Here is a 26,910-nt window from a genome sequence, read left to right as displayed (position 1 = left end):
GTAGAGTAATGAGATAGTAGTGAGTAGTGATTAGAGTAGAGAGTAGTGAGTAGTGATTAGAGTACAGAGTACAGAGTAGAGTAGAGAGTAGAGTAGAGTAAAGTAGAGTAGAGTAGAGTAAAGTAGAGTAGAGTAGAGTAGTATAAACTATGTTAGACTATAGAAGGTATGCTAGCCCATAGAGGTAGGTAAAACAACTGAAAATTGTCTGGTACAACTGAGGAATGTCTGAGATAATTATAGAAATGTCTGAAATACTGTCGAAAAATCTGAAACGTTGTCGAAAAATCTGAAACGTTGTCGAAAAATCTGAAACAAATTCCGAAACATTGTCAAAAATCTGAAACAAATTCTGAAACATTGTCGAAAATTCTGAAACACTGTCAAAAATCTGAAACACTGTCGGAATATTCGAAAAACTGTCGGGATATTTGAAATACTGTCAGGATATCTGAAGGAGTTGAAAAATGTCTGAAGCAACTCAAAAAATGTCTGATACAAATGAAGAAATGTCTGTGGAACTATTCAATACAATCGTAGGGCTATCTATACTGTAAAGCTATTGTTGCTATCTAATACTGTAGAGCTAGTATTGGCGATTCATGCCGCAAAACTCTGCTAATACTAGTTCCAACATTACTACTAATTCCATTCAGCTACTTTACAGTAACTGCAAATTCGTAATTCCAAGACTCATGTCGTAGTATCGGTGGCAGTCAATGCTCCACTATCGAGCGACACTATCGAGCGACACTATCGAGCAGAGCGAGATAGTGTAGAGCAGAGTAGTGTAGCGTAGAGCAGAGTAGTGTAGCGTAGAGCAGAGTAGTGTAGTGTAGAGCAGAGTAGTGTAGTGTAGAGCAGAGTAAGCTTAATGTTTCTATGTAGTTTAAAGTAATAGAATGTAATGAGGATAGACAAATCACAGAGTTTAAATAACAGAGTTTAAATCACAGAGTTGCGTTTAATCATAGAGTTCCGTTTAATCATGGAGTACCCTTCATTGAGTCAAATCATAGAGTACCCTTCATTGAGTCAAATCATAGAGTTCCCTTTCTCTTCTACTGTCCCACAGAGTCCTCTTTTCCCGTCAAGCAATCAGTGTCGATAAGAGCTAGTGTCGGTCAGTATGCTCCACTATCTCGCTCTACTCGATAGAAACACTTACTACCTGTAACAACACTCTCTCGCTCTGCTCGATAGAAACACCAACTAGCCTGTAACAACACTCTCTCGCTCTGCTCGATAGTATTTCTAGCCTGTTACAACACTATCTTGCTCTGCTCGATAGTGTCGACGGTGTTGGTAGGCTGATCAGAAAAGTACTAGAGAACAGAACAAAGTAGGAGTATGAGTATAACATCTATGAGAGTATTTATCACTATTCTTCTTTTGTTGTTACTGCCATTTAGTATCTGTTGTACTAATCGCTGCTACTAGTTGCTGCTACTAATTGCTGCTACTAATTGCTGCTACTAATTGCTGCTACTAATTGCTGCTACTAATTGCTGCTACTAATTGCTGCTACTAATTGCTGCTACTAATTGCTGCTACTAGTTGCTGCTTCACTATCTCGCTCCGCTCGATAGTGTAGCGAGAGTGTCGCTCGATGGTGTCGATAATCGGTAGCGTTGATTTATAGAAACTTCGAGAAGGGCAAACAAATATAAAAGTAATGGTAGAAATTATTTCAGCCTTGGTAAACAATTGGAGAAAGCTTTTCCAAGGATAGAGGTTTATACTAGATACTGATTTGACCAATTGAGCTGTTTTTGAGAAATGTCTACCGATTCAGTTACTCCAACCGTGTTATGGGCACAACGTTCCAACGGTTCAGATGCAAGCAAGAATGTTGTTTTGCTAACTGTTCAAATCACCGATTATACTGATCTTAAGATTGACTTGCAGCCAACTTATCTCTCGTTGAAGGCCAAGTCTTCAGCAGCAACCTCGGTTTCTTACGAATTGAAGATTGATTTTTACGAGGAGATAGACCCAAAGGAGTCGAAAATCAATACAGAAAGCGGAAACCACATTTATATGGTTTTGAGAAAGAAGAAATTGCAAGAAGAGTATTGGCCAAGGTTGACCAAAGAAAAATTAAAGTACCACTATATCAAGACCGATTTTGATAAATGGGTAGATGAAGACGAACAGGATGAAGTCAAGGACGACGCAGACTTGATGGGTGGAATGGGTGGAATGCCAGGTATGCCTGGTATGGGTGGAATGGGTGGTATGCCAGGTATGGATGGCATGGGCATGGGCGGTGCCGGTGGAATGGACTTTTCCCAGTTATTGAGCGGAATGGGCGGCGCAGGTGGCGGTGCAGGTGGAACTCCAGATTTGAATGCTTTGGCCAGCCAGTTGGGTGCCGCAGGTGGTAACGCAGGTGATTTAGATTTCAGCTCTTTGGGTGGCGACTCGAAAGATGGTGGTGATGACGACGACAATGAAGAGATTGAAGAAATCGGAAATACAAGCAAGAAAGATGATAAAGAGGAGGTTATCGAAGAGATCAAGTAAAGTTAAGGCAGACATTTTTATTTTTGCAATACTTGTAATTAGTCAGTGAAACCCGATTGGTTCATGTAGATCTTGAAGAAAATTTACACGTTGTTGGAGCTGCTTTCTAGAATTTCACACCATTTGTAAAGTATTAATACTAGGCTTATTTTCGTCTCTTGTTGATCTTCTTCTTGTTGATCTTCTTCTTCTTCTTCTTCTTTGAGTCGTCTGTTGAGAAACAACTCGCTTTTGACCAATACTTGGTCTCTCACACGAGGAATACTAATCTCGTCCAAGACTTGTCGCTGCATAGAATCAGTCATGAGTACTTGAACCTTATGATTAAGATGGAGCACGAATAATTCATGCAAAAATTTATTTACTTGGTAACCACAAAACTCCTCCATTTTCAAAAAACAAGTGCTTACATTTTCAGAACCGGTTTCAAGAAACCGTTTAAATATACCATAAAACGCAATGACACATGGCTCCTGAATACCACCAATAAATTCGTACAATTCATGCCACGACTCAATTAATACTATAGATACCCCATAAAGATCGCGAATAACGCTCGGACTCGGTTGGGGCAATACTATATCCTCATTATACAATACAGGGTCAGCAACAACTATATACCCATGACCAAAGCCCTGCTTACTGGCAAAAACAACAAAGTTCTCAATACTGAGGGCTTGCTCGGCAATATACTGTAGCATCCATCCATCGAATAAAGCAGAGATTTGTCGTGCCTTTCAAATGGAAAAAAAAAATATTAAAAAAAAAAAAAAAAACGGTGAAGATTTTGAAAAATTTGAAATTTTTCAACCAACTTCATTAGGATACTTGTGAAGTAAAGGTGTATTTTTGTCCCTGCAAGTAAGTGATGAAGATTGTTGGGAAGAGGTTACTTCGAAGACTGCTTCTGAGAAGCAGTACTTTGTCGAATGCCATGCCTGAACCTCTAGTAGACCATAATTTGTTGAACAAGGAGTTGAGGGAACAAGCTATAGCAGAAGCCTTAGCGCGAGAAGAAGCAGCTATACAAAAAGCCAAGGAGATCCGTGAATTGGTGGACAAATCTAAGGAGCTCATTACCACTTTGAACAAGACTCCTACGCTGTTGATAAATGAGCGTATTTTGCGGTTAAACAAAGATTTGGCCAAGTTGCCTCAGACTAAAGTGAAACAACTCGATGAGGAATTACGAGAGTTTATTGTTACCCATATGAAGTTGAGCGAGGATCTTGCTGCAAATAGACCATGGACCCAGCAAAGGTCAATACTAGGGGAAGCCAGAGCATCGAACAAGGGTAAAAAGACAAGCCAGGATGAGTCAGAAGCCATGGCTGCACCACCAGTATCAAGTCAGTATATTTCACAATACCCCAACTTAAAGCCTACTCCAGATTATAAGGGTTACTCCGACCAGGAACTTTACTTGAGACAACTAAACTATTTAAGATCCTCCGGGAAATTGGGATCGAAAGTTGAAAATGTTTACAAACCACAGAGAGACACACATAAACCAATGAGCGTGTCGAATGCTACAGTTGCCACTTTACTTGCTGCAGGATGTCATATGGGGCATGCTACTGCATCTTTTAGAGCAAGTTTTCAGCCTTTCTTATATGGGGTCTACAACGGTATTCATTTAATCGACTTGAACCAAACTATCGAACAATTACGCCTTGCATGTAAGGTTATTGAGGGTGTCAGTGAGAAAGGTGGAGTGATTCTTTATGTTGGAACGCACAAAAATTGGTCTATTCAAGAGTCCTTAGTTGCTGCATCAAATAGATCAAAAGGATATTACGTATCAAAGAGATGGATTCCCGGTACCATTACAAACTACATCGAGGTTACTAAGCAGATTAAGGATCCTAAAATGAAGCAACATGTCGATATGGAAAACACGCCCGTGGAGTCAGGAAGAAACTTTTTCAATTCTATCATCAAGCCCGATTTGGTAGTCCTATTGAATCCTGTTGATAATAGAAACTGTATCAAAGAGTGTATTTCTGCTTGTATACCGACAATTGCCCTTTGCGACACTGATATGGAAGCAAGCTTGATAACATATCCTATTCCTTGTAATGATGATAATGTCCGATCTGTAAACTTGATGCTTGGAATCTTGTCCAAGGCCGCAGAGACCGGATTGAATAAAAGACTTGATGCCATCCAAAGATTAAAGGAAGAAGATAAAAGAAATCAAGAGGCCCAACTTCAAATCAATGGCCCTAGCGAAAATCTTGATTCTGCTATGGTATAAAATTTGTAAATAGACTTGTAATCATATAACTAGTCAGTTCTTCCTCCTGTATCCATAGGGAGATCATTAATGTAAAGAGAGCTTTTTTTTAAAAAAGGTATGGCTATATATATATATATATACAATACTATGTAATGAGTTTTGTATTAGTGACTTAGTTATAACTTTTGTCTAAAAATTTCGGTAATTTCGTCTATAGCGTCCATAATTTCGTTTGACTTATCTCCCATTCCTTGCACTATATTTCCTTTACCCCCGGCTTTACCACCAACTTTCTTAGTGACCAATTTAGCCAACTCTAAACCATCCACTCCCTTGGCAATGGCTTCGTCACTAATATAACATCCATGAGCAACTTTTCCATTCTCATTACCAGTAAATAAATAAATCGACTTTGTTTTATCTTGCTTCTTCACGAAATTGAATGCTTCTGTTATTGCCTTAGCATTAGCCCCAATAGGAATGCGGGCAACCAAATACTCACATTTGTTTTGGTTATCGTCAAGCCAATTTTTCACAATTTCCAAAGTCTTTTTGCTTTCTTCCTTTTGTATCAATTTTAGATTATCTCTGATTGACTTGTCAATCTTGTTGAATTTCTCAGTCAATTTCTGCTTATCCAAAACGGAAATGGTCAAATTTTTCAAAGCAACACCCAATTCTTTTACTTTGTTCTCTCTATTGGAACCAACTGGCATCGAGTTGGCTGCATCTAATTCTCCCTCAAATTCCTTTGCAATCTGTTGTACAGCATGAGCATCGTGACCAGTAACAGCAACAATTCTCCTAATACCTTTAGCAATACCGGATTCCTCAATAATTACCAAATCCTTAATCTCGCTTGTCTTGGCAACGTGTGTCCCACCGCAAAATTCAATTGAAGTGGATCTCCACTCTTCATTTTCGGGATCTTTCAACAAGTTCTCAACGGGAACACCAATAGATACTACTCGAACTGGATCAGGATAGGTCTCTCCAAATACTGCTCTCAATCCGTTTACTTTTTTGGCTTCAGCTAAGGATACATCCTTGTAATAAACTTGCTTATTATCCTTGATGTACTGATTGGAAATCTCTTCTATTTTGGCCAACTCTTTTGAACTCAAAGCTTGTTTGTGGCTGAAATCAAATCTCAACTTCTCTTTAGCCACCAAAGAACCTTTTTGATCTACTCCATCTCCAAGAGTTTCTCTCAATGCGTAATTCAAAATATGAGTTCCAGTATGGTTGTTTCTAATTGGCCACCTACGCAATTCATCATAAGCAGCAACAACTTCATCTCCCAAACTTAATTTACCCTCAATAAGGTACCCTGTATGTAGAACGTATCCTCCATAAACTTGAACGTTTTCAACGTTGAATTCCGTTTTTCCATCAATAACTAATTTACCAGTATCATACTCTTGACCACCTTGTTCCGCATAAAATGGAGTTTTATCTAACAAAATACCATATTGTACGTTTCCCTCTTCTTGATCATTAGTTGTTGTTGTAGTAGTAGTAGTAGCAGTAATATTTGTAGTATTTGTTGTATTTGTAGTATTTGTAGTAGCAGTGTCTACAAATTCACTACCGTTATATATAGCAACGATTTTAGCTTTTATGTTTTCGGTACTATATTTAGCCTCGTCATTAGTTTTGGGGACTTTTTTCTCGTCCAATTCGGATAATGCATGAACGTCCAATTTGACCAAAACACCCTTGTTTTTTGTGCCGGCACCTTTAGAAGCTTCCCTTGAAGCTTCCCTAGCCACCTCAAAACCCTCCTCATCAATCTTCAACCCTGCTTCTTCAGCCATTAATCTGGTCAAATCGACGGGGAAACCATAAGTGTCATATAATCTCCAAACATCTTTACCAGATAATGTTTGTTCGGGTGTTTTGGAAGCAATGATTGCATATTGCTCAAACAATCTTTCTCCACGGTCCAATGTCTTTGCAAACGACAACTCCTCTTCGTTTAGAATCTCCTTCAAGTCAGAAGCTCCATGGCTGATTTCCGGGAATATTTCTTTATTTTGATCAATAACGACATCTACCAATTGTTGGAAAAATGAACCAATAGGGTAGTTCATATACTTGCGCACATAACGAGAGCCTCTTCTTAAGATTCTTCTCAAGACATAGCCTCTTCCTTCGTTATTAGGCACACCTCCATCACAGATTGCAAACGTCAAAGTTCTTACGTGATCAGCAATGACTCTATAAGCCGTGTCAATTCCGTCTTTATCTTCGGAGCCAAATTTCCCAGTATATGGTCTCACACCAGTAACTTCTCTAATCTTTTCAAAGATGGGCAAGAATACATCTGTATCGTAATTGGACGACTTGTTTTGCAAAATGGAGACCAATCTTTCGAACCCCATTCCTGTATCAATGTGTTTACTTGGCAACGGTTTTAAGGAACCGTCTGTTTCACGATTGTACTGCATGAAAACAATATTCCAAATCTCCAAGACATTTGGATCATCCATGTTCACCAACGAAGCGGCATTTCTGCCTCCTCCAATTCTATCGTAGTGCACCTCTGAACATGGCCCACAGGGGCCTTGATCGCCCATCTCCCAAAAATTATCTTTGGCATTACCAGGTAAGATGTGGTCTTCTTCAACGCCAACTTCCAACCAATAGTTTTTTGCTTCTAAATCAGGCTCAAGACCTTGTTTCGGATCTCCTTCAAAGTACGTGACATATAATCTTTCCTTTTCTAAACCGTATACTTGGGTCAACAATTCCCAAGACCAAGAAATAGCCTCTTTCTTGAAATAGTCGCCAAAAGACCAGTTTCCAAGCATCTCAAAGAATGTGTGGTGGTACGAATCCCTTCCCACATCTTCTAAATCGTTATGTTTACCACCAGCACGAATACACTTTTGTGAATTAACAGCTCTTTTCAAATTGGCAAAACCACTAGAAGGGTCAACTGTACCTAAAAATATGGGCTTATATTGATTCATACCGGCATTTGCAAACAACAACGTTGGATCGCTGTGTGGAATAACCGATGACGATGGAACAAATGTATGCTGCCTCTTATCTTTGAAATAGTCCAAAAACGTACATCTGACACTCGAGGCTGTCCATTTTTGACTTGTTTGCGTAGCTGTGGATGACGACATGATTCTTATACCTGTCCTCTTTAGCATGCAACTAAGTAAAACTCACCACCGTGTATATGTGTTACTGAGTGTAAAAGCAATCTGTTTAACTAATTGAAAAAGACATTGAAGATAAATTTTTTTTTTCTTCAGCAGAAGGAAGCCGTTGAGAGAAAGAGTTGAGAAGGAGATGAATAGTGACTAGAAGAATGAGACTAGACGTGTGAGACTAGACGAGTGAAACGAGTCTAGTCGATGGAGTGTAGAAATAAGAGAGAGACTAGTCGATGGAGTGTAGATAGAAGATTAAACAAGGATGGGTATGTAACAAATTGTAGTTTATGACATGTGTAGATGAGCAAAATGGGTTTAGCTTTTGACTCGATTCGATCAGAGTGTCGGTGATAGCGTCGATAGTGTCGGTGACAGTCAGTGTCGATAGTGTCGGTGGAAGTCAGTGTCGACAGAGTCGGTGACAGTCAGTGTCAATAGTGTCGGTGACAGTCAGTGTCAATAGTGTCGGTGACAGTCAGTGTCAATAGTGTCGGTGACAGCCAGTATTGCTCCACTATCTCGCTTCGCTCGATAGTGTCGATAGTGTCGACAGTGTCGGTGACAGTCAGTGCTGCTCCACTACTCGCTTCGCTCGATAGTGTCGATAGTGTCGATAGTGTCGATAGTGTCGATAGTGTCAAAGTATTCTTCTTTATCTAACAACTCAATCACATTGGGAACGTCCTTAGCTAAAGCTCCAGCTAAGCTCCACTTTGTGGCCCAGTCTGGAATATTACCACCAGCAGTTGAAGTTGTAGCTACGAGCCAGTTGGCTTTATTGTCGCTCCATTTCAACTCCTCAACAGAAACGTACTTTCCCAATACTGTTTTGGGATCTAATTTGTCCTTAATTGGAACGCTAACAACTAGAGCCCATTGCTTATTTGGGTCGACGTAAATATGAATGAGCTCATTAAATGTCCTAATACTCAAGGGGAACCCAAAACTGTATTCGGCATGTATAGTGTAGCTCCATCCGTCTGCATAGTTTTTGAAGTTGGCTACTTCCATTTTACTGATTTCATGGACATACCGTGGCTCATAATCAGAGTGCGTAAACCCAGTTTCCGTCGTTCCAATAATACATTTACGCAATCGGTCCAAATGAATGTTTTCCAATTCTGTTTGTCTTGAGCACCAAAAGTCTCCGTTAATCTCACTATGTTTGGAATAAGTCACATGACCTGTAGACTTGTAGAAAGTCTTACCTTGGTGCCAGCTGGGAATAGAATCAATGATGCTTGTTGCATCGTTTAAAAGTGTTTCGCGTGATAGCTCAGCACTGTATTCTCTCAATTTCATATTACTCATTTCTATCAAGTTCCTTTTGCCTCAACTTTTATTCCAATTATTCGAAAATGGCAATGTCACTTATCACTACTGATTTATATACTGCGATTTTGCATTCGATTGCTACAAAGTTGCAAAATAAAAGTTGCGAAAAAAGAAATAGCCCATGCTACCTGATTTTTGGGACCAACCGGGACCAACCAGAAATTAAAAAGGTTTAGCACCTTTTATACTGTGGTTCGACTACATTTGATATCACTATCGAGCAGAGCGAGATAGTATTGTAGCAAGCTACTAGGTGGTCCACTATCGAGCAGAGCGAGATAGTGTTGTAACAAGCTACAAAGTGTTGCTCCACTATCTCGTTCTGCTCGATAGTGTCGCTCGATAGTGTCGCTCGATAGTGTCGCTCGATAGTGTTGTAACAAGCTACAAAGTGTTTCTCCACTATCTCGCTCTGCTCGATAGTGTCGGTCGATAGTGCCGCTCGATAGTGCCGCTCGATAGTTTAGTCTAAATTTTCTTCCTCATTTATCAATTGCAAATATTCATAATAGAAGGCAATGATTTGCAAATGAGAGTCAAACTTGATATTTTCATCAACTCCATGAGCGTGAGACTCAACTGTTGTGAAAAGTCCTGGCCTATACCTGAATATATTTTTAGTCAAGTTCCAATAATACTTGGTATCAGTATTGCCTGTGGCTATTCCAGGGGCAACGATAACTTGCATACCGTGATATTCTGAGTTGGGGTCGGAAAATGCCAATTGTTCGTAAACATGTCTAATGTTTCCAGAAAACAACTCCCATACGGGACCCACAGTTGGAGTAATTGGCGCTGGCTCTAGTTGAGAAGCTTTATAAATCACCAATTTCCCATTGGGCGTTTCCTCACGCAATGTCTTGTTTTCGGAAACCAAACCCAAATCAAATTTTTCAGCTATTTGCTGGACATGGAATAAATCGTGATCGTAAATCTCGTTGACGGATGATTCAACGGCAATCCTATGATTTACAACAATTTCAACATATTCCGGTAACGCATTCGACTTGACTCCTCCATGAATAATGTCCACAGCTTGAGACGAAGAAATCAAGTACCTACTAAGTAAGGACTTGTTAAATAACCAATTCTTTGCTTCTTGATTTGCCCTGAAATTGTCACCTGCGTTTAATAAGCTCCACTTTGTATGTGACGACATAGATGGAGAATAAGTTGCAATACACTGATATTCATGGAACGTTGGGTTGTTGGGAGTATAAATCGGCTGGAAAAAATCGTTTTCCAAAGCTTCAACCAATTGTGACACTATTCCAATTGATGTGTGACTTGGAGGAACCGATGAATGCCCACCAGGGGTGTTTAGACCAATAATTATATCTGTAGAGCCCTTTTCTCCTGTGCCTGGTAACGCTAATAGAACATCATTTTCAAAGGCAATGCTCTGACCTCCTTCATCGATAACTGCATAAAATGAATCTTTTCCATAAGTTGACAAAAGATTGTCGGCAATTGATTGTGCACCTCTTTCGCCTCCAATTTCCTCATCAAATCCAAATCCCAAAATTATTGTTCTTTTGGGGGTAAACTTTGCCTTGTGCAATTGCTCTAAGCTCTCCAATAGTCCAATAAGTAAATTTTTACAATCTGATGAACCTCTTCCCCATAATCTATCACCATCATAAATACCTTCGTATGGAGGGTATGTCCATTTGGGCAAAGTGGATAACTGAATGGGAACAACGTCTTGATGAGCTGTTAATAACACCGGCTTCAAGGTGGAATTTGTTCCTGGCCAAGTAATAACAATTCCGTGTGAATTTACAATCTCTACTTGAAAATGTTTGCTGTTGTTGAAAACAAGGGGGAATGTCTCATTAAGGTACTTGTGAAAAGGGTCGAATTTTGCTTGCCAATACTTTGGATCATCATCAACCTTGGGATCGTCATCGTAAACATCGGTTGGGATCTTCACTGCACCAGACAATTTTTTAGCCGATTGATTGCGGAAATTGTCATCAAAAAGGATTCTCAATACCGTGGAATTATCCTCTTTATAAGATCTCGGGAATTTATAACTATACTGACGACATATTGAAGCCGCGGGATCAAACCATTTGCTTAGCTCTAGCTTCGCTATACTCGTAATACAAGTAGGATGGCTGCGAAAAACAAAAATGGCTATAGTAAAACAAACTATGATCAAACAAACGCCCAATTGTTTCAAGAAAGAAGTTGAAGTTGACTTGAAACACCTTCTATCATTGGTTGTGCACCATCTCTTTTGGCTTTCAATACTTTTACTGTGACAATTTGCACATTCACCGCAACACTTTGCACATTCACCGCAACACTTTGCACATTCAACCTGATAAAGACCCTCCTTTTCGTTGTACATTTATTTTTTCTCCTTCTCTGGTTTCCTTTTAACTAGGCGAGCAACTTCTATAGGCAAACTTTTCAAGGAGAAGATGGCTTCTCTTGCTCTTTTTATACAAAATGAAGGTTAATGTCATGATCTTTTTTCTCCTTTGTCCCCCCTCGCCCCTTCTTTTATCTCTTATAAATTACTATTCTATTGTTCTAAAAGGCTAACATTACCGCCGATAGCCCATAGATAAGAGTCTCACCCACCGCCACAGTTACCCACCCACCAACGCGAAACGCGAAACGCAAGCTCTCGGCGTAGAGACCATAGTAGCGCACTCAATAATTTCTCACCCCTTGTTTGATTGCAATCCCCTAAAAATCTAATAGGTGGTTTCATATGCTGGATACTTTGTTGATCTTTTTTACACTTTAAATGCTCAATATACATATATCTACTACAACCCCAGCTCAACAATGCTTTTGGATCTACCGTTAGAAATCCAAATGAAGCTACTATATATGGTACCCCACTCGAATCTAAAATACACCAATTCACATTTTTACATCTTGTATAACGACTTGTTCTACCATAAAATCGTTAATTCGTTTGGCGAAGACACATTAGCAGTGATTGTTAAAGTTTTACCATGGTTGAAACCCTATATCAAATCGCTAGACGCGTTTAGGTATACTAATAGGATGGTTATTGCTAGCAGGTTGGAACTTGTTGATCTGCTAAATGAGGCAGCTACAGAAGAAGAAGAAGAAGAAGATGATGATGATGATAGGGGAAGAGCAGGTGGTGATGATGGGGAAAGAGCAGCAGGTGGTGATGGTGGTGGTATTGATCAAAACCCATTAAACACCCAATATATAAAAGATTCCTGGAAATACATCTATTCCATTTTCAAAAATAAGAGATTGTTTGCAGAGTACTCTGATTACAAGATTGACGAACCATCAAACTATGTATATAACCATTTTGTTGAAATCAACCGTACCTATTTGCTAAGCTATACCAAGCACGTCTGGCTAGCACCCGGCACATATAACTTGAATTTAGGATTAGCGATTAAATATGGTAATGGGTTAGGTACAACGAAATTTGAAGTTAAATACAATGTCGACAATGAAGAGAATTTCAGCGCTGAAGCAGAGAGTTTCGATTCTAGCAGTGTTAACGTCAAACTGTTCTACCCACCTACTAATATAAATGAGATTTTGCCCAAGAATCAATTTTGTTTTTTGAAAATCGGACAATTTGTAGTTCCACCTCGGAAACAAGTTATCAAACAAAGAGGTGGTGGTAATGTAAAAGAGTCCAGAAATAATAAACTACGCAAGATTGAAATTAAAATGGAAGAAATTGGTCTCTACTTAAAAAGTGGGTTTAGAATATATTTCATTGATATAAGTCAACCATCCCTACTTCATGACGAGTTTGACCTACTATATTATACTATTAATGAAACGAATTACAAATTATTTATCAATATTTTATTAAAGAATCTTTACAAGGCAATCAATTATGTTCAAAACGGCGGGTGTTCAGATAACGCAAGTGTCTCATGTGCACCCAGTGCTTATGGCACAGGGGATCCATATCAAATATGGAACCAATACGATAAGTCATTCCTCAAGGAGTATACCTCAAGCTCGGTTCCAAACTCGAGTTCCAATTCGTCTAGTTCTATTTCTTCACTTCAATCCTCGATTTTACCACACCGTCATTCAATTTTCAAGTATGATTTGAAGAAATTAGAGAATTACGCTAAAGTGTTTTTTGCCGCAACTAAAGATCTTAGACGGTATTTCAAGTTTAGTACAATTTATCAACAGCGTCAATTTATCAATAGATTTGGTGACTATCAACTAGATTGGGAAGAGGAAAATGTGCAAACTTCTGACAAGCTAGGTGGTGTACGTGGAGATCATGACGATCATGATGATAATGAGAGGGATGAGGAGGAAAAGGAGAACAAAGAAGCAATAGAGCTGGGAAAAAAACTCATTGAGGAAGAAGAAGATAATGAAGACAATGATGGAATTGGCAATGCTGAGAAGAAACGGAAAGTAAACAAGAGGAGGAGGAGGAGGAGGGGGAAGAAGAGGAGGTGCAGATATGATAAGTATGATTTGAAGTGGAAAATACCAATTATTGGGGAGTTGTAAGTTACCAGCTAGTCCCAAGTTGCATTTAAGAGCGCTATTTGGATGGCTTTAGCTAGATATTGAAAACAAGAAATTGGTTGCATTTGAGAAGGCAAGAGGAAAAGTAAATAGAGCGACACAATCGAGCGGAGCGACACTATCGAGCGAAGCAAGATAGTGGAGCAAAACTTAGTAGCTGCCACCGACACTTACTCGCTCTGTTTGATAGTGGAGCAAAACTTAGTAGCTGCCACCGACACTTACTCGCTCTGTTTGATAGTGGAGCAAAACTTAGTAGCTGCCACCGACACTTACTCGCTCTGTTTGATAGTGGAGCAAAACTTAGTAGCTGCCACCGACACTTACTCGCTCTGTTTGATAGTGGAGCAAAACTTAGTAGCTGCCACCGACACTTACTCGCTCTGTTTGATAGTGGAGCAAAACTTAGTAGCTGCCACCGACACTTACTTGGTCTGCTTTAGCCCAAGCGAGGCATTTAAAACTCGCCAAAAATGATGGGAGCAATACGAGTTCCATCCAATATTGCCAATTAAACTGGCCTTTTTCGCAACATTTTTTGTTTAAGCAAATCATATAATAAAGGAACTCGGATCCCGCAAAAAAAAAAAACCACCAACTTTTCCTACAATCTACTTGTCCCATGATTCACTTGCCCCATGATTCACTTGTCCCATGATTCACTTGTCCCATGATTTTTCCTACGTCGATTGAATCCTCTTTTTATTGGGAGGCGCGCGCCTTATTTTATTTGGGGCTGGGGCTTATTTTATTCAAGGCGTGTTCTACTACGGTGTGGCTCCTTGCTCCTTGTGCGAATATCAGTCACCATAGTAAAGTTAATTTAACCGTGGTCTTAGTCTAGAGTAAAAAAAAATTTTTTCTTTAAACTAGTTAGTAATTAGTATTGGGACCTCTTTCAAAATCACCTTTAGGAGTAGAATCCTGCTTCAAAGGGTAGATTTTTACCACATGGATAAATCGGTGGTAAGTTCTAAACCGGCAATTGTATATGTATATGTACACTATCGAGCAGAGCGAGATGGTGTCTCTCGATAGTGTCGGTGGCAGCTAGAGTGCTCCACTATCGAGCAGAGCGAGATGGTGTCTCTCGATAGTGTCGGTGGCAGCTAGAGTGCTCCACTATCTCGCTATGCTCAATAGTGTCGTTCGATAGTGTCGGTGTCAGCTAGAGTGCTCCACTATCTCGCTATGCTCAATAGTGTCGTTCGATAGTGTCGCTCAATAGGTGTCGGTCTTTACCCCATTCCTCAGTCTCATATTCCTTCGCGCAGGTCCATATTCGCAACCATATCTACATGAAAAAAAAGAATCGGCAAGAGATTTCCGCAGGCCGATCTACTTCGTTACCCGAGGGTAACCGCTTAGGCGGCACTGAAAAATTACACAAAACTACAATGAAAAATTTAGGAAATAAATTATCTGGGGTAAATCAATGACAGAATGACAGAAGAATTGTGGGTAAATACAGGGTGAGCAATTAGTGTAAAGTGTTGTTAGAGGTAAAGTGAATTTAGAAGGTCTGCTAATAAATAATCTGAGTAACTGGTAAAGAACCTCTCGATGCAGAGGGATATTTAGTAAACCACCCTCATCATCTGTTTAAAGCTTATCATTAAGCGCCGTTCCTCAACAAAACAAAAATACTAACACGGGTTTGAGATTGAGATAGGTTAACCCATGTGTAAGACCCTTTTCTACGCTTTTCTTGTTCCTCTACTCAATGTCTTACGATCCCCCCCCCTTCCCCAGCTGATACCAAATGAAACGGTAAAATTTTTTTTTCATCATCCGGCCCCTCCTTCCTCGCCAAGTTGAAATTTTTCGTCCCTTTTTTCCCTCTAGTCCATCTATAAAAGAGATAAAATCCCCTCCAAACTTTTCAATCTGACAACTTGTTCAAGTTTTAGGATACTTTACGCTTATTGTTGCAAGCTTTCTAGGATACTTTACGCTTACTGTTAAAATGTATAGATCAGCGCTTTTCCATTCCACCAGGTTATCCAAAAAGGCAATTTGTAGTCGTAGATTCTTCTCCACACAATCGCAAGTTCTCACCAATTATGCGTTTGTTGGATTAGGACAAATGGGTCAACATATGGCTAGACATATTTATGAAAACCTAGATGCAAAAGAAGACCACTTGTACATTTACGATACCGTTCCTGAGGCAATCACGAATTTTGTCGATACTGTTACTACTCAAACCCCACAGCATAAAGAGTTGTTGACCGTGTTACCCAATTTGTCTAGCTTTGTTACTGGGGTAGAAGGGCAATTGGACTTTATAGTTACTATGGTCCCCGAGGGAAAACACGTGAAAAGTGTCGTTGAAGAAATCATTACCGCTTATGAACAAAACGGATATACTCCAAATTATAAAACTACAATTGTAGACTCGTCAACTATTGATATTCCTACAAGTAGATTGGTTCATAAATACGTCAAAGAAACCATACCCGAGTTTGATTTCATTGACGCGCCAGTTAGTGGAGGTGTTGCAGGTGCAAGAAAAGGAACTTTATCGTTTATGTTGAGTAGAGATAATCATCAAGATATTTCACCTGAGCTAACCAAGCTTCTTAGTAAAATGGGTAAAAACCTTTTCCCATGCGGTAGAAATCATGGTACAGGATTAGCTGCGAAATTGTCCAACAATTATTTGTTAGCAATAACAAATTTGGCTACTGCTGATTCGTTCCAGTTGGCAAAAGCTTTTGGTTTAAATTTACAAAACTATGCTAAATTAGTTGCCGTGTCAACTGGTAAATCTTGGGCCTCAGTAGATAATTGTCCAATTGAAGGTGTATACCCTGCAGATTACAATTTACCTGCAGATCACGGCTTTAACGGCGGGTTTATTACAAAATTAACTAGAAAAGATGTTGTGTTGGCTACAGATTGTGCAAAAGATCAAGACAGGTTTTTGTTCTTGGGTGAGGTTGGAAGACACTGGTACGATAAAGCTTGTGAGAGAAAAGATATTGCTGAAAGAGATTTAGGAGTTCTCTATGAGTGGTTAGGTGATTTAAAACAGGATAAAAATGGTGATGTTATTGATACTAAGGGATAGGAAGGGTAAGAAGCAGAATAATATTAATAACAACAACATCAACACTGATAGTAAGGTTGATAGTTAGGTGTATACATGATGAATAGACGAAAAGAGAGAGAGAGAGAGAGAGAGAGAGAGAGAGAGGCTATACCCACCAAGCTTGTTTTTTAACTGACACCAGTGTTGTATGCTATTGCACTCTGATCATTTTTAGCTATTAGCATCAAGCGATTGACTTATCTATAACATATCCTAATTTGAATCCAGGAATCTCTTCCATTCTAGTAGCACTCAAGCTCCTTTTTTTACCTTCATCGTCGAGCGTATCAGCTCTATTCAATACATTCTTAGCCATGTATCGTCCGTTTACTCCTGTTTGCTGATTTTGGTGCACTTCTTCAGAACTCAAGCTGGAGCCTTCTTCATTCAGTTCTTCAAATTCCTCAGTAAAGAAATCATTGATTAAGCCAAAACTTTTCTGTCTTGATTTCAATTGTAAATACTCTTCTTTCTTCGTTTCTTCTTCCTTTGCAACAGCAGCAGCAGCAGCGGCAGCAGAAGTGGCAGCAGCAGCAGCTTCCTCGTCTTCTTCTACTTCTTCTTCAGAATCTAATCTAGTTGCATTGTTGTTATCCTGATAATGTTTCTTAATCCTGGGATTTCTCAAATTACGTAAACTATTTTTGAATTGGTAGAAATCTTCAATAGTTTCTAAATTATTTAATCCACAATTGCTACTTACACCAGCTGGTTTTATCCCTATTTCACTCGGCCTTCTATACGCCAAATCATAGATGGATGATGAAACCGACTGATTTCTTTCCGAATTGTAGGATGATGGTTGTGGGTTGAAGTGCTGTTGTTGCTGTTGCTGTTGTTGTTGTTGTTGTTGTCGATGAGTAGCAATTGAGCTTGAAGACATATTGAGTAAGGGCATAGTTTGGTCAATAGGAATATGATCCGAGCTTATTGACGAGAAAGAAGAAGATCGAGAATAAACTCCACGACCTGCTGCTGCTGTTTTGTTTGCTGCATTGTTATCGGAAAGTACTGTTTTTCGAATAGGAGATGGAGATAGTTCATTCAAACTTCTTACTTCCCTATCAAAGCTATCACGCTCTCGGCTCCATCTTCGTTTTGGACTTCTTGGTTGTAGTGAAGGTGAGATGGGTGAGATTGGGTCATCGGCAATATCCTCTTCTTCCACTACAGCCGAGGCCGCCGTTGCCGTTGCCGTTGCCGCCTCTTCTTCTTTTCTCCCTTCTTCAATTGATGAAATGGCTTTTGGATCTTCCTTTTTTGTCAATTCTGCATGTTCATGATGTATTGCAATTTTAGGAATGACCACATTGGGCGAAACAATATCTTGAGAATCAACTCTCCTAGGAGATATAAGTGCTTCGGCTTTTTGCAGCAACAGCAGTGCTAATTGTGATTGATTACTATTATGATTACTCCGTGAACCGTTCAATTGCAGAATCAACAAATCCCGGACAGGAGTAGCTATATCCAAAGGATGCACACCAGAACTTGAGATATTGCTGTTGCTGCTCTTATTGTTGTTATTGTTGTTATTATCGTAACTGTTATCATCATCTGTTATTAGAGGGTTAGCAAATGATGATTCAGCAACAGCAGTACCCTCGTCGATTCTTAAAGGACTCAAGCTTAGTGATCCTTCGTCCCTTTCTTGATATGCCGGTGGATGCAATGACATTGTTGATTGTTTATCACCTTCAACAAAAGGTGGTGGTGCAGTTGAAGGTTTTCTTATCAAATGAATCGGTCTTTGAATAGGTGATAATAGAGGCGACGTAAACGTATCCGAATGCGGTATAGCTTGTGGCGAGTTAATTGCAGTTATAATATCATCGTTTTCAGGTTTATATAGATTTGCCTCTAAATGCATATCTGCATCTCTCATGATATTATCTCCCAAATTATCACTTGCTTTAACGTGATGAAACTCAATTGACTGAGACGGAGAAGAATTATTAGTTTCAAAAGACACAACATTGGCATTACTCAAACTGGAAGAACTGGACCTGGTGACATTACCAAATCTTGCTCTCATAGCGGCAGACGATGATGATGAGGTGGAGGAGGAGGAAAATGTGTTGTTGTTGTTGTTGTTGTTGTTATTGTTATTGTTGATGCTGTTGCTGTTGCTGCTATGTTCAATTGGAATCACACCAGGTGATAGTGGTGGAACTGAGGAATGGTGTGGGGCTTGTTGTATCAAATCATCGTATGCCGGTAATAATGTATTTCCATGTGCAGCAAGTGGAGATAAGATACGTAAAGGAGAATCAATTGATATTTCATAATGCTTTCTTTTTGTTGGATTACCCAGATTTTCACATTCAGGATCATTTTTGCTAATTCTTAAGCAAATCTTGATCCAATGATGAGCTTGAATGTTTTCATATGAAGTATCTGGATGAATTTGACTAACACCTTTACCAGTAACATCCTTTGGAACATACAATTGAAATTCCAATTCCTTTGGCAATATGTCATCGTCATATTGATCTAAACCTTCAATTGACTCGTCTTGAGGGTTATCCTGTAGCAACGAACGACCTTTTCTTGCCTTGTGTTCTAATAACAAATATTTTTTCTGGGGTTCTGTTCGATGGACTTTTTTATTATTACAGTAATATTCCAAATTTTCAGTGAGATAGATTCTGATTCTATGCAATGCTACTTTACCCCATAATGGTACAAATCTGAAAGCTAATGGAAGGTACGAGTTGAGAACGATTGATTTGGCTCCAATTACGATGTCGTAGCGGATCTGGTCCTCCCAATCTCTTGTTATCACTATGGATTCGTTTTCTTCTAAATTTGATTCCGAAGGGATACGAACTATATTGATTGGCACTTTCCCCGATAAATTTGATTTAAAAGTTCCCGGTCTCTGAATTGTTACTTCCAAGTGGTAGCTTGTCGATCCAAAAGTAACGTTGCATGATTCTGGTATCGATGGTGGTAACGAGTGTTCAAAATTGTATAAATAGTCTCCTGGAGCAAAATGCATATTTGATTGAGGATCGTTTGAAGAGGGCGATATGATGGAAGATAAGTCATTTGATGAATCTGGCTGTCCAATTGAAGGTGATTTTGATCTTTTCATAAAACTGGGCGATAAGTTTCTGGTAAAGAAGTTCCCCAGTGGCTCGGCGCAGTTGCTAATAGCGTGATGATGGTGATGATGATGAGTTGTTGTTGTTGTTGTTGTTGTTGCTGCTGCTGCTATTGAAGAGGATGCTGATGCTGATGAGGATTGTGTTGATTTGCGTTTTATTGAAGGTACTGGTGAGTTTGATCTTAAGGGGGTAGAGTCATGGTAAGCGCTTGTTCTTTCTATATAACAATCAGCACCATTGTTGGGCATTGCGCCGCTGCAGCCGCCGCCGCCGCCATTGCTTGCGGAAGAAGCTTGGAAAAATGGCCATGTATGAGTAATTGTATCATTAATCTCAGAGTAGGAACTCTTCTTTGGAGGTATTCCTTCTGGCCAATCTGTTCTTTGTATACCTTTAAACGATAGAGATATGAGTTTAATTTTTGTTGGTTTAAACACTCTTATAAGCAAGGAGCCACGTAGAATAGTTGGAGGTCTTGAAGCATACTCCTGTTGGTCAAATCCTTGTACGAATAGGTTGCGTTCTGAGGGTATGATATAGGCTGAAAGCGAGCTTGTTGAAGTTGTTGGTTTATCCGGTAAAGTCGGGATAAAGATATTGGGGTTGTTTGATAAGTAGTAGTCTTTGTTTGTGAGTTGCAGGGGAGGAAACAACGGCGAGTTTAGCAGCAGCAGCGACAGCAGCTGCAACAGCAGCTGGTGCGATAGGTGGTGGTGGTGGTGGTGGTGCTGCTGCTGCTGTCGTTGTAGCAGCTGCAACAGCAGCTGGTGCGATAGGTGTTGCTGCAACAGCAGCTGCTGCGGTTGGTGTTTTTGTTGGTGTAATTGTTGCTGCATTTACAATATATAGTTGGAAAGGGTTTATGGAAATGAGGGGGCTGTCAAAAGGAAGAAGCGTGGCTTTAACCGGGATGGATCTAGTGGATCATAGAGTTTAACGACACACGTATAAGTTCGCACTGATTGACCCCTTGTTGAATAAGATAAGAAGAGAAGAAACAAAAGAGAAGAAACAAAAGAAGAGAAGAAGAGAAGAAGAGAAGAGAAGAGAAGAAGAAGAGGGAGAGAAAAGGAGAGCTTCCTCAAGCGAAAAAGAGAATCGCTTGCCTCCCTCCCCTTATATGTGGGCATTTAAATTCACCCAGCCAGATTTTCACTGAAAAAAAAAAGACAAAGAAAAAAAAGAAATTGGCACCAGGCGGTTGAGATACCCAGCCGAAAAAATAATAAAGAAAAGGAGATCGGAGATTACTGGGGAGAAAGGCGGTAGGAATCTGGGTGTGTTGTTGGTAATGTGTTGTTGGTAAGATGTTGGTAATGTGTTGTTGTAATGTGGTGTTGTAATGTGGTGTTGTGATGTGTGTAAATGTGTTGTTTGTTATTCATTTGGGTTGCTGTGTTAATGTAAAGTGATGGGGTATTTGACATGTTGCGTGCGAATGTCACTGTTAGTGTCAATGTCAAAATCACGTGATCGATCGACACTATCGACACTATCGACACTATCGACACTATCGAGCGAAGCGAGATAGTGGAGTATGACTGCTGCCAACACCTGACACTATCGACACTATCTCGCTTTGCTCAATAGTGTAGGATTGACTGCTACCGACATTATCGACACTATTGAGCAAAGCGAGATAGTGTAGGATTGACTGCTACCAACACCTGACACTATCTCGCTTTGTTCAATAGTGGAGCATCGACTGCTACCAACACCCGATAAAATTCAGATCTAGAAAAAAATAAAGAACAAATCAATAAATAATATTGACACTATCGAGCAAAGCGAGATAGTGGAGCAGCACTGACTGTCACCGGCACTGACTGTCACCGGCACTGACTGTCACCGGCACTGACTGTCACCGGCACTGACTGTCACCGGCACTGACTGTCACCGGCACTGACAACAGTACCAGTAACTTAAATTAGGCAGCCACTATCGAGCAAAGCGAGATAGTGTCAGGTGTTGGTAGCAGTCAATACTCCACCAGTAGCTTAAATAGGCAGCTGGCTCTATTTATAGTGCCAATTATAGCCCCGTTTATAGTACCAATAGCTTAAATAGGCAGCTGGCTCTATTTATAGTGCCAATTATAGCCCCGTTTATAGTACCAATAGCTTAAATAGGCAGCTGGCTCTATTTATAGTGCCAATTATAGCCCCGTTTATAGTACCAATAGCTTAAATAGGCAGCTGGCTCTATTTATAGTGCCAATTATAGCCCCGTTTATAGTACCAGTAGCTTAAATAGGCAGCTGGCTCTATTTATGGCTCTATTTATAGTACCAGTAAAAACGGGGCTCGGTATCGCTACTACGTGCTGCTCGATAGAGTCGGTGACAGCTAGTGTCGATAAAGTCGGTGGAACCTAGTGTTGATTGGAAATCGAAAAACGGGTATATTTTCCTTTGTTTTTACCACTTTTTTTAAATTGACCATTGTAAATGATATTTTTATAAAAAAGTTCTTAAAATAGTAATGCCGATTTGGGAACAAAATTCCTAAAAAATTCTAGACTGTTTATCATTGACAATTTTATCAGTTTTTACTCTTTTTTGGTATTCTTTTTCCCGACACAACTACACTATCGAGCAGAGCGAGATAGTGTCGATAGTGACGGTGACAGCTAGTTAGTGCTGCTTCACTATCGAGCAAAGCGAGATAGTGTCGATAGTGTCGATAGTGACGGTGACAGCTAGTCAGTGCTGCTCCACTATCTCGCTTTGCTCGATAGTGTCGATAGTGACAATAGTGTCAGTGGCAGCTAGTCAGTGCTGCTCCACTATCTCGCTTTGCTCGATAGTGTCGATAGTGACAACATCACGTGTATATCACGTGCTGCGATGATCAAGTGAAAATCCAAGAACCCTCTCCTCTCTTGATTAGTTCTTACCCATCCATCTTACAACAAGAAGGATGCTTAGATTACTAATGGTACCGCGGTGTAATACCGCCAGTTTGTACCCAATGGTACGCCATTTCACAACTTACTATCCTATCCATCTACAGAAACTGGTGATAGAAAAACCCATATCTCAATTTAATCCAATAGCTGAACCAAACGATGCCTCAGCAGTATATACGAATCTAGGATGGTTTTATATCCCGTTATGCTACAATGATACCTTGGAAACAGCAAATATGCTAAATACCGAGTTTGAGAAACAAAACTTTACCCTTTCCACCAATAGGGAAGTTATTCAACAGTTTATTTATCAGTGGTGTGGTGATAGTTATATATCTTTAAATCTAGGTCTGCTTAGAAGACATGTAGGCAAAGTTGCAGAAGCAAAGGCTAAGCTTGAAAAATCGATTTACAAACAACAAACCGGCCTCCATACAAGGGGGCCCAATAAGGATAAAATGCAAAAGCCTCGATGGTTAACCAAGTCAGACAAGGAAATTCGAAAAGAAAATGGGAAATTAAGATTTAAAATTGATGAAAAAACTGGCAAAATTGAAATGAAAGGTGAAATAACTTTTGTAATTGTTTATAATTATTTCTTGCAATTGAAATTCCATCAAGTCAAAGGAGATCCGAAATACAAGGGCATGAAAAAATCTGAGATGAAGGAGATTTTCAATAAGGAATGGCACAAGATGGATATAGATGGCAAGTGGCAGAAAAGACAAGAATACATTGATTTGTTACTTTCGGGAAAGGATATAGTAAAAGGTGAGATTGTGGATTTAGAAACAACCTTGCTTGAAGAACCATTAGAAGATGGCTATAGACTAATGTTCAAAAGGTTTAGAAAAAAAAAGGGGTTGGATTTACTGGGAAATCTTGAGGTGGAGAGGGAAAATGATAATGATTCTGGATTAAGAATTAAAATTATAGACGGGGGAGATAGTGACGGTAATGGCAAAGTTGTTGAAATAAAGGGATCAATAGACTCCAAATTAGTTTATGATTATTATTTCGAGAAAAGAGTTTGTCAACTTAAAGAGACACAAGAGTTTGAAAAACTAACAAAAACAAAAGTGGAAAACTTGGTTGAAAAAGAGTGGAAAAAATTGGATTTAGAGCAGCAATGGGAATTGAAGGATGAATACATGAAATTATTAGCTTCTGGCAAGGATCTAGTCAATGGTGAAATTGTGGATCTAAAATCTTTATTAGAGGATAAGGAAGACAAAGATGGATATCGATTAAAAAGGGCAAATGCTATGCAATAATGATATCACCTCCGCCCCCTTGAAAATGAGCTAAATCTGTTCAACTCGACTGGGTCTTCTTTTTCTATTAACATTACTGAGTTCCCCCCTCCCCTTTTATATAGGCCAAACCCGTCAGTGTCGGTGGCAGTCAATAGTTTCATTGTCAAGCTTAGCTTCTTCTCTATGCATTTTAATTACTGCGAAAAAAAGAAAAGGAAACTTGGGCATCGTTTAATTCGCGATGAGATGGAAGAAGATAATACAGTAGGTAATAGCTGTAGCTATAAGCACAACCGCTTTGTTTGAATGAATTAGCAGAGTTCAATTAAAGTGGCTTTTTCCCTTTTTTATCTCACCTACTCACTAGTTATAGTAGTTGCTTCTTGATTTAGAAAAACTGTCGAAAACAGAGCTAATTCAGAGACTTGCTAGAATAAGTACAAGAGATGTGAAGAAATACTATACTTTGTTGAAAATGAGTGAGTACAGTCCTGTACTAAGTGAGGAAGAAAGGATAAGGAAGAGTAAACTATCATTCAATACGAAATCAATCCACCAGCGACAACAGTTTTGCCATGCTTTAGAGAATCTCATTATTGATGTGTTTAAAAAGAATTGGCCAGCTGTGAAGGTGGGAGTCGCTAATATCAATCTGGAAGCAGTGGCTGCTAAACAGGTTAAAGAGGATTTCGATAATATTGAACCACCAACTGCGCTGAAGCTTGAACCACCAACTGCGCTGAAGCTTGATTTCGGTACTCCGTATAAAAGAAATCACTATCGGTACAATTCCGTCGCTGGTGTACGATCTTTTGTACAACCAGTTACCATGCTTAGGGTACAGCGTTTTTACATTTATTGTCAACTACAGACTCAAGATGAGAAAACAAATATGTCAAAGATAAAAGAGGCTAAATATAACTGGGCTCGTGAATCTTCGTTAAATCGGGAAATTTGGAGATTGAAATATGAAAATAACTTGTTATTAGGATTTGATATCAATAAAGATTTTCAAATGTTCTCAATAATGGATAATGATTATATAGCTAATGGGCTAGCCGGTGAAGAAGAACCTACTAATGAAACTGTCCAACAACAATGGCGGAAACTGCCTCCGAAATTGAAATTTATTTCTACAGAAATATCTGGATTTGTTCATGTTTATGGCATTACCGGGTATCATTGTTGGAACTATTATTTGGGGAAAAGGTTTAACCAGATAAAGTCTTCATTGGTGATATTCACTAATGGATCTATGACGGGGACATGTTATGGCGAGGTTGTTAAGCGAATTAAACAGGAATGGATTCAAATGGATAGTGGTATGAAACAACAAATTGAAGTTGAATATAGGGATTTGCTTAGTCAAGGGAAGGATATGTATGAAGGAAAAATTGTATCGATTGAATTTAAAAACGAGGCTATTAATAATTGGAAACGATACCAGGTTATTCATGTTAGAGGAGATAATCCATTCTTTGAACTTTCGTCAAGTACCAACAAGTTTTCAATTGAGCCCCCTAAAAGACTAAGATTTGTTCGAAATCAAACTGTTGGAAATATTGTAATTATTGGCAAAGTCGATAATCTTCATGCATGGAATTATTTTCTATGCAAACACTTGAAAGAAAACGCTAGGACTAGCTTGTATTTTCAACTACGCGAGCAATGGGCAAAAATGAATAGTGATGAGCAAGAACAATACAGACTAGAGTATGAAGAGTTGTTGTATTCTGGTCGTGATATCTACAGGGGTAAAATACTTTTGCTCGAGGAGAAACAAGCACTAGCTGAAAAAGAGGGGCGCCTCAAAAAAACAGGTGGTGGTGGCTTGATAACTGAGATATGGGGACAGGTTATTGAGAATGGATCAGGAGCTCGAACCAATGTTGCGCCGCTACCAATAATCATTGATTACAAGAGCCAAAAACCTGTATTGTTAGACGAGTTATCAGAGAAGCATGTATATAATTATTTTCTAGCCAGAAGGTTAGATGAGGTGAAAAAAGGGGGCGATAGAGGAGGAGGAAGCGGAGGAGGAGTATTGCAAAGGGAACTTTTTCTCAAGTTAGAGCTTGAGTGGGTTAAAAAGACGCAATTGGAAAAAAACCAGCTCAGATGTGATTATGAGAAACTACTCAAGAGTGGCTACGACTATTTATATGGTAAGATTGTTCCATTGTCGGAAAAGATTAGCCAAGCTCACAGTCTCAAATTGGCCAAGAATCTTTCGGGAGTTGGTAGTAAAGCTGCATTTTCTTCCAAAGCTCGCGAGATTCTCGAATCTAACCAAAATCTTGAATCAGAGAATCAAGCTTGGGAATATTTCAAGTATGCTAAAGTTGAATATGAAAATGAAAAAGATTTGAATAAATTAGAGAAAGAGTGGCAAGCAATGAGCGATGAGGAAAAGAAGGAAATTGGTGAAATGTATCAAGTGTTGAAATCAACAGGTAAGAAAATTGTCGACAAAGTAATGGTTGACAAGTACACTATCGACACTATCGAGCAGCACTGACTAGCTGCCACCAACACTAACTGCACTATCGACACTATCTAGCTGCACTGACTAGCTGCCACCAACGCTAACTACACTATCGACACTATCTAGCTGCACTGACTAGCTGCCACCAACGCTAACTACACTATCGACACTATCTAGCTGCACTGACTAGCTGCCACTGAGCAGAGCGCTTAGTTTTCTAATTCTAATTTTTTGTTTCGCTTCAATCTTTATTTTGTCCTGACTTTAGCT

The 26,910-nt window shown here is 39.4% G+C and overlaps 11 protein-coding genes across 11 annotated transcripts; 6 read left to right on the top strand and 5 right to left on the bottom strand. All coding sequences in view use genetic code 12, as the record gives it.

Moving 5' to 3' along the window:
- Nucleotides 1–1,779: 1,779 nt before the first annotated feature.
- SBA1 (Hsp90 cochaperone) lies at nt 1,780–2,526 on the top strand (the record flags this gene model as incomplete). The annotated part of the gene is made up of 1 exon (XM_049325544.1): nt 1,780–2,526. One exon carries the CDS (start codon nt 1,780–1,782, stop codon nt 2,524–2,526), a length of 747 nt encoding a protein of 248 aa, XP_049178823.1.
- Nucleotides 2,527–2,609: 83 nt separating this feature from the next.
- Nucleotides 2,610–3,346, bottom strand: KGF56_004135 (uncharacterized protein; the record flags this gene model as incomplete). The annotated part of the gene is made up of 2 exons (XM_049325543.1): nt 2,610–3,260; nt 3,338–3,346. The coding sequence occupies 2 exons, from the start codon at nt 3,344–3,346 to the stop codon at nt 2,610–2,612; spliced, it is 660 nt and encodes a 219-aa protein (XP_049178822.1).
- Nucleotides 3,347–3,460: 114 nt separating this feature from the next.
- On the top strand, nt 3,461–4,783 carry KGF56_004134 (mitochondrial 37S ribosomal protein uS2m; the record flags this gene model as incomplete). The annotated part of the gene is made up of 1 exon (XM_049325542.1): nt 3,461–4,783. One exon carries the CDS (start codon nt 3,461–3,463, stop codon nt 4,781–4,783), a length of 1,323 nt encoding a protein of 440 aa, XP_049178821.1.
- Nucleotides 4,784–4,941: 158 nt separating this feature from the next.
- Nucleotides 4,942–7,902, bottom strand: ALA1 (alanine--tRNA ligase; the record flags this gene model as incomplete). Its single annotated transcript, XM_049325541.1, has 1 exon — nt 4,942–7,902. The coding sequence occupies one exon, from the start codon at nt 7,900–7,902 to the stop codon at nt 4,942–4,944; it is 2,961 nt and encodes a 986-aa protein (XP_049178820.1).
- A 612-nt stretch (nt 7,903–8,514) lies between these two features.
- Nucleotides 8,515–9,246, bottom strand: KGF56_004132 (uncharacterized protein; the record flags this gene model as incomplete). The annotated part of the gene is made up of 1 exon (XM_049325539.1): nt 8,515–9,246. One exon carries the CDS (start codon nt 9,244–9,246, stop codon nt 8,515–8,517), a length of 732 nt encoding a protein of 243 aa, XP_049178819.1.
- Nucleotides 9,247–9,733: 487 nt separating this feature from the next.
- On the bottom strand, nt 9,734–11,995 carry KGF56_004131 (M20 family metallopeptidase; the record flags this gene model as incomplete). Its single annotated transcript, XM_049325538.1, has 2 exons — nt 9,734–11,364; nt 11,950–11,995. The coding sequence occupies 2 exons, from the start codon at nt 11,993–11,995 to the stop codon at nt 9,734–9,736; spliced, it is 1,677 nt and encodes a 558-aa protein (XP_049178818.1).
- Nucleotides 11,996–12,072: 77 nt separating this feature from the next.
- KGF56_004130 (uncharacterized protein) lies at nt 12,073–14,265 on the top strand (the record flags this gene model as incomplete). The annotated part of the gene is made up of 3 exons (XM_049325537.1): nt 12,073–12,248; nt 12,312–13,671; nt 13,915–14,265. The coding sequence occupies 3 exons, from the start codon at nt 12,073–12,075 to the stop codon at nt 14,263–14,265; spliced, it is 1,887 nt and encodes a 628-aa protein (XP_049178817.1).
- A 966-nt stretch (nt 14,266–15,231) lies between these two features.
- On the top strand, nt 15,232–16,861 carry HPD1 (Hpd1p; the record flags this gene model as incomplete). The annotated part of the gene is made up of 2 exons (XM_049325536.1): nt 15,232–15,260; nt 15,724–16,861. 2 exons carry the CDS (start codon nt 15,232–15,234, stop codon nt 16,859–16,861), a joined length of 1,167 nt encoding a protein of 388 aa, XP_049178816.1.
- Nucleotides 16,862–17,066: 205 nt separating this feature from the next.
- On the bottom strand, nt 17,067–20,828 carry KGF56_004128 (uncharacterized protein; the record flags this gene model as incomplete). The annotated part of the gene is made up of 1 exon (XM_049325535.1): nt 17,067–20,828. The coding sequence occupies one exon, from the start codon at nt 20,826–20,828 to the stop codon at nt 17,067–17,069; it is 3,762 nt and encodes a 1,253-aa protein (XP_049178815.1).
- A 2,133-nt stretch (nt 20,829–22,961) lies between these two features.
- KGF56_004127 (uncharacterized protein) lies at nt 22,962–24,173 on the top strand (the record flags this gene model as incomplete). The annotated part of the gene is made up of 1 exon (XM_049325534.1): nt 22,962–24,173. One exon carries the CDS (start codon nt 22,962–22,964, stop codon nt 24,171–24,173), a length of 1,212 nt encoding a protein of 403 aa, XP_049178814.1.
- A 457-nt stretch (nt 24,174–24,630) lies between these two features.
- On the top strand, nt 24,631–26,673 carry KGF56_004126 (uncharacterized protein; the record flags this gene model as incomplete). Its single annotated transcript, XM_049325533.1, has 1 exon — nt 24,631–26,673. One exon carries the CDS (start codon nt 24,631–24,633, stop codon nt 26,671–26,673), a length of 2,043 nt encoding a protein of 680 aa, XP_049178813.1.
- Nucleotides 26,674–26,910: the final 237 nt, after the last annotated feature.

Source organism: Candida oxycetoniae (genome assembly GCF_023343755.2).
Source record: "Candida oxycetoniae strain CBS 10844 chromosome Unknown scaffold17, whole genome shotgun sequence".
In the NCBI taxonomy this organism is placed as follows: Eukaryota; Fungi; Ascomycota; class Pichiomycetes; order Serinales; family Debaryomycetaceae; genus Lodderomyces; species Lodderomyces oxycetoniae.
This window is presented reverse-complemented; position numbering and strand designations above follow the sequence as displayed.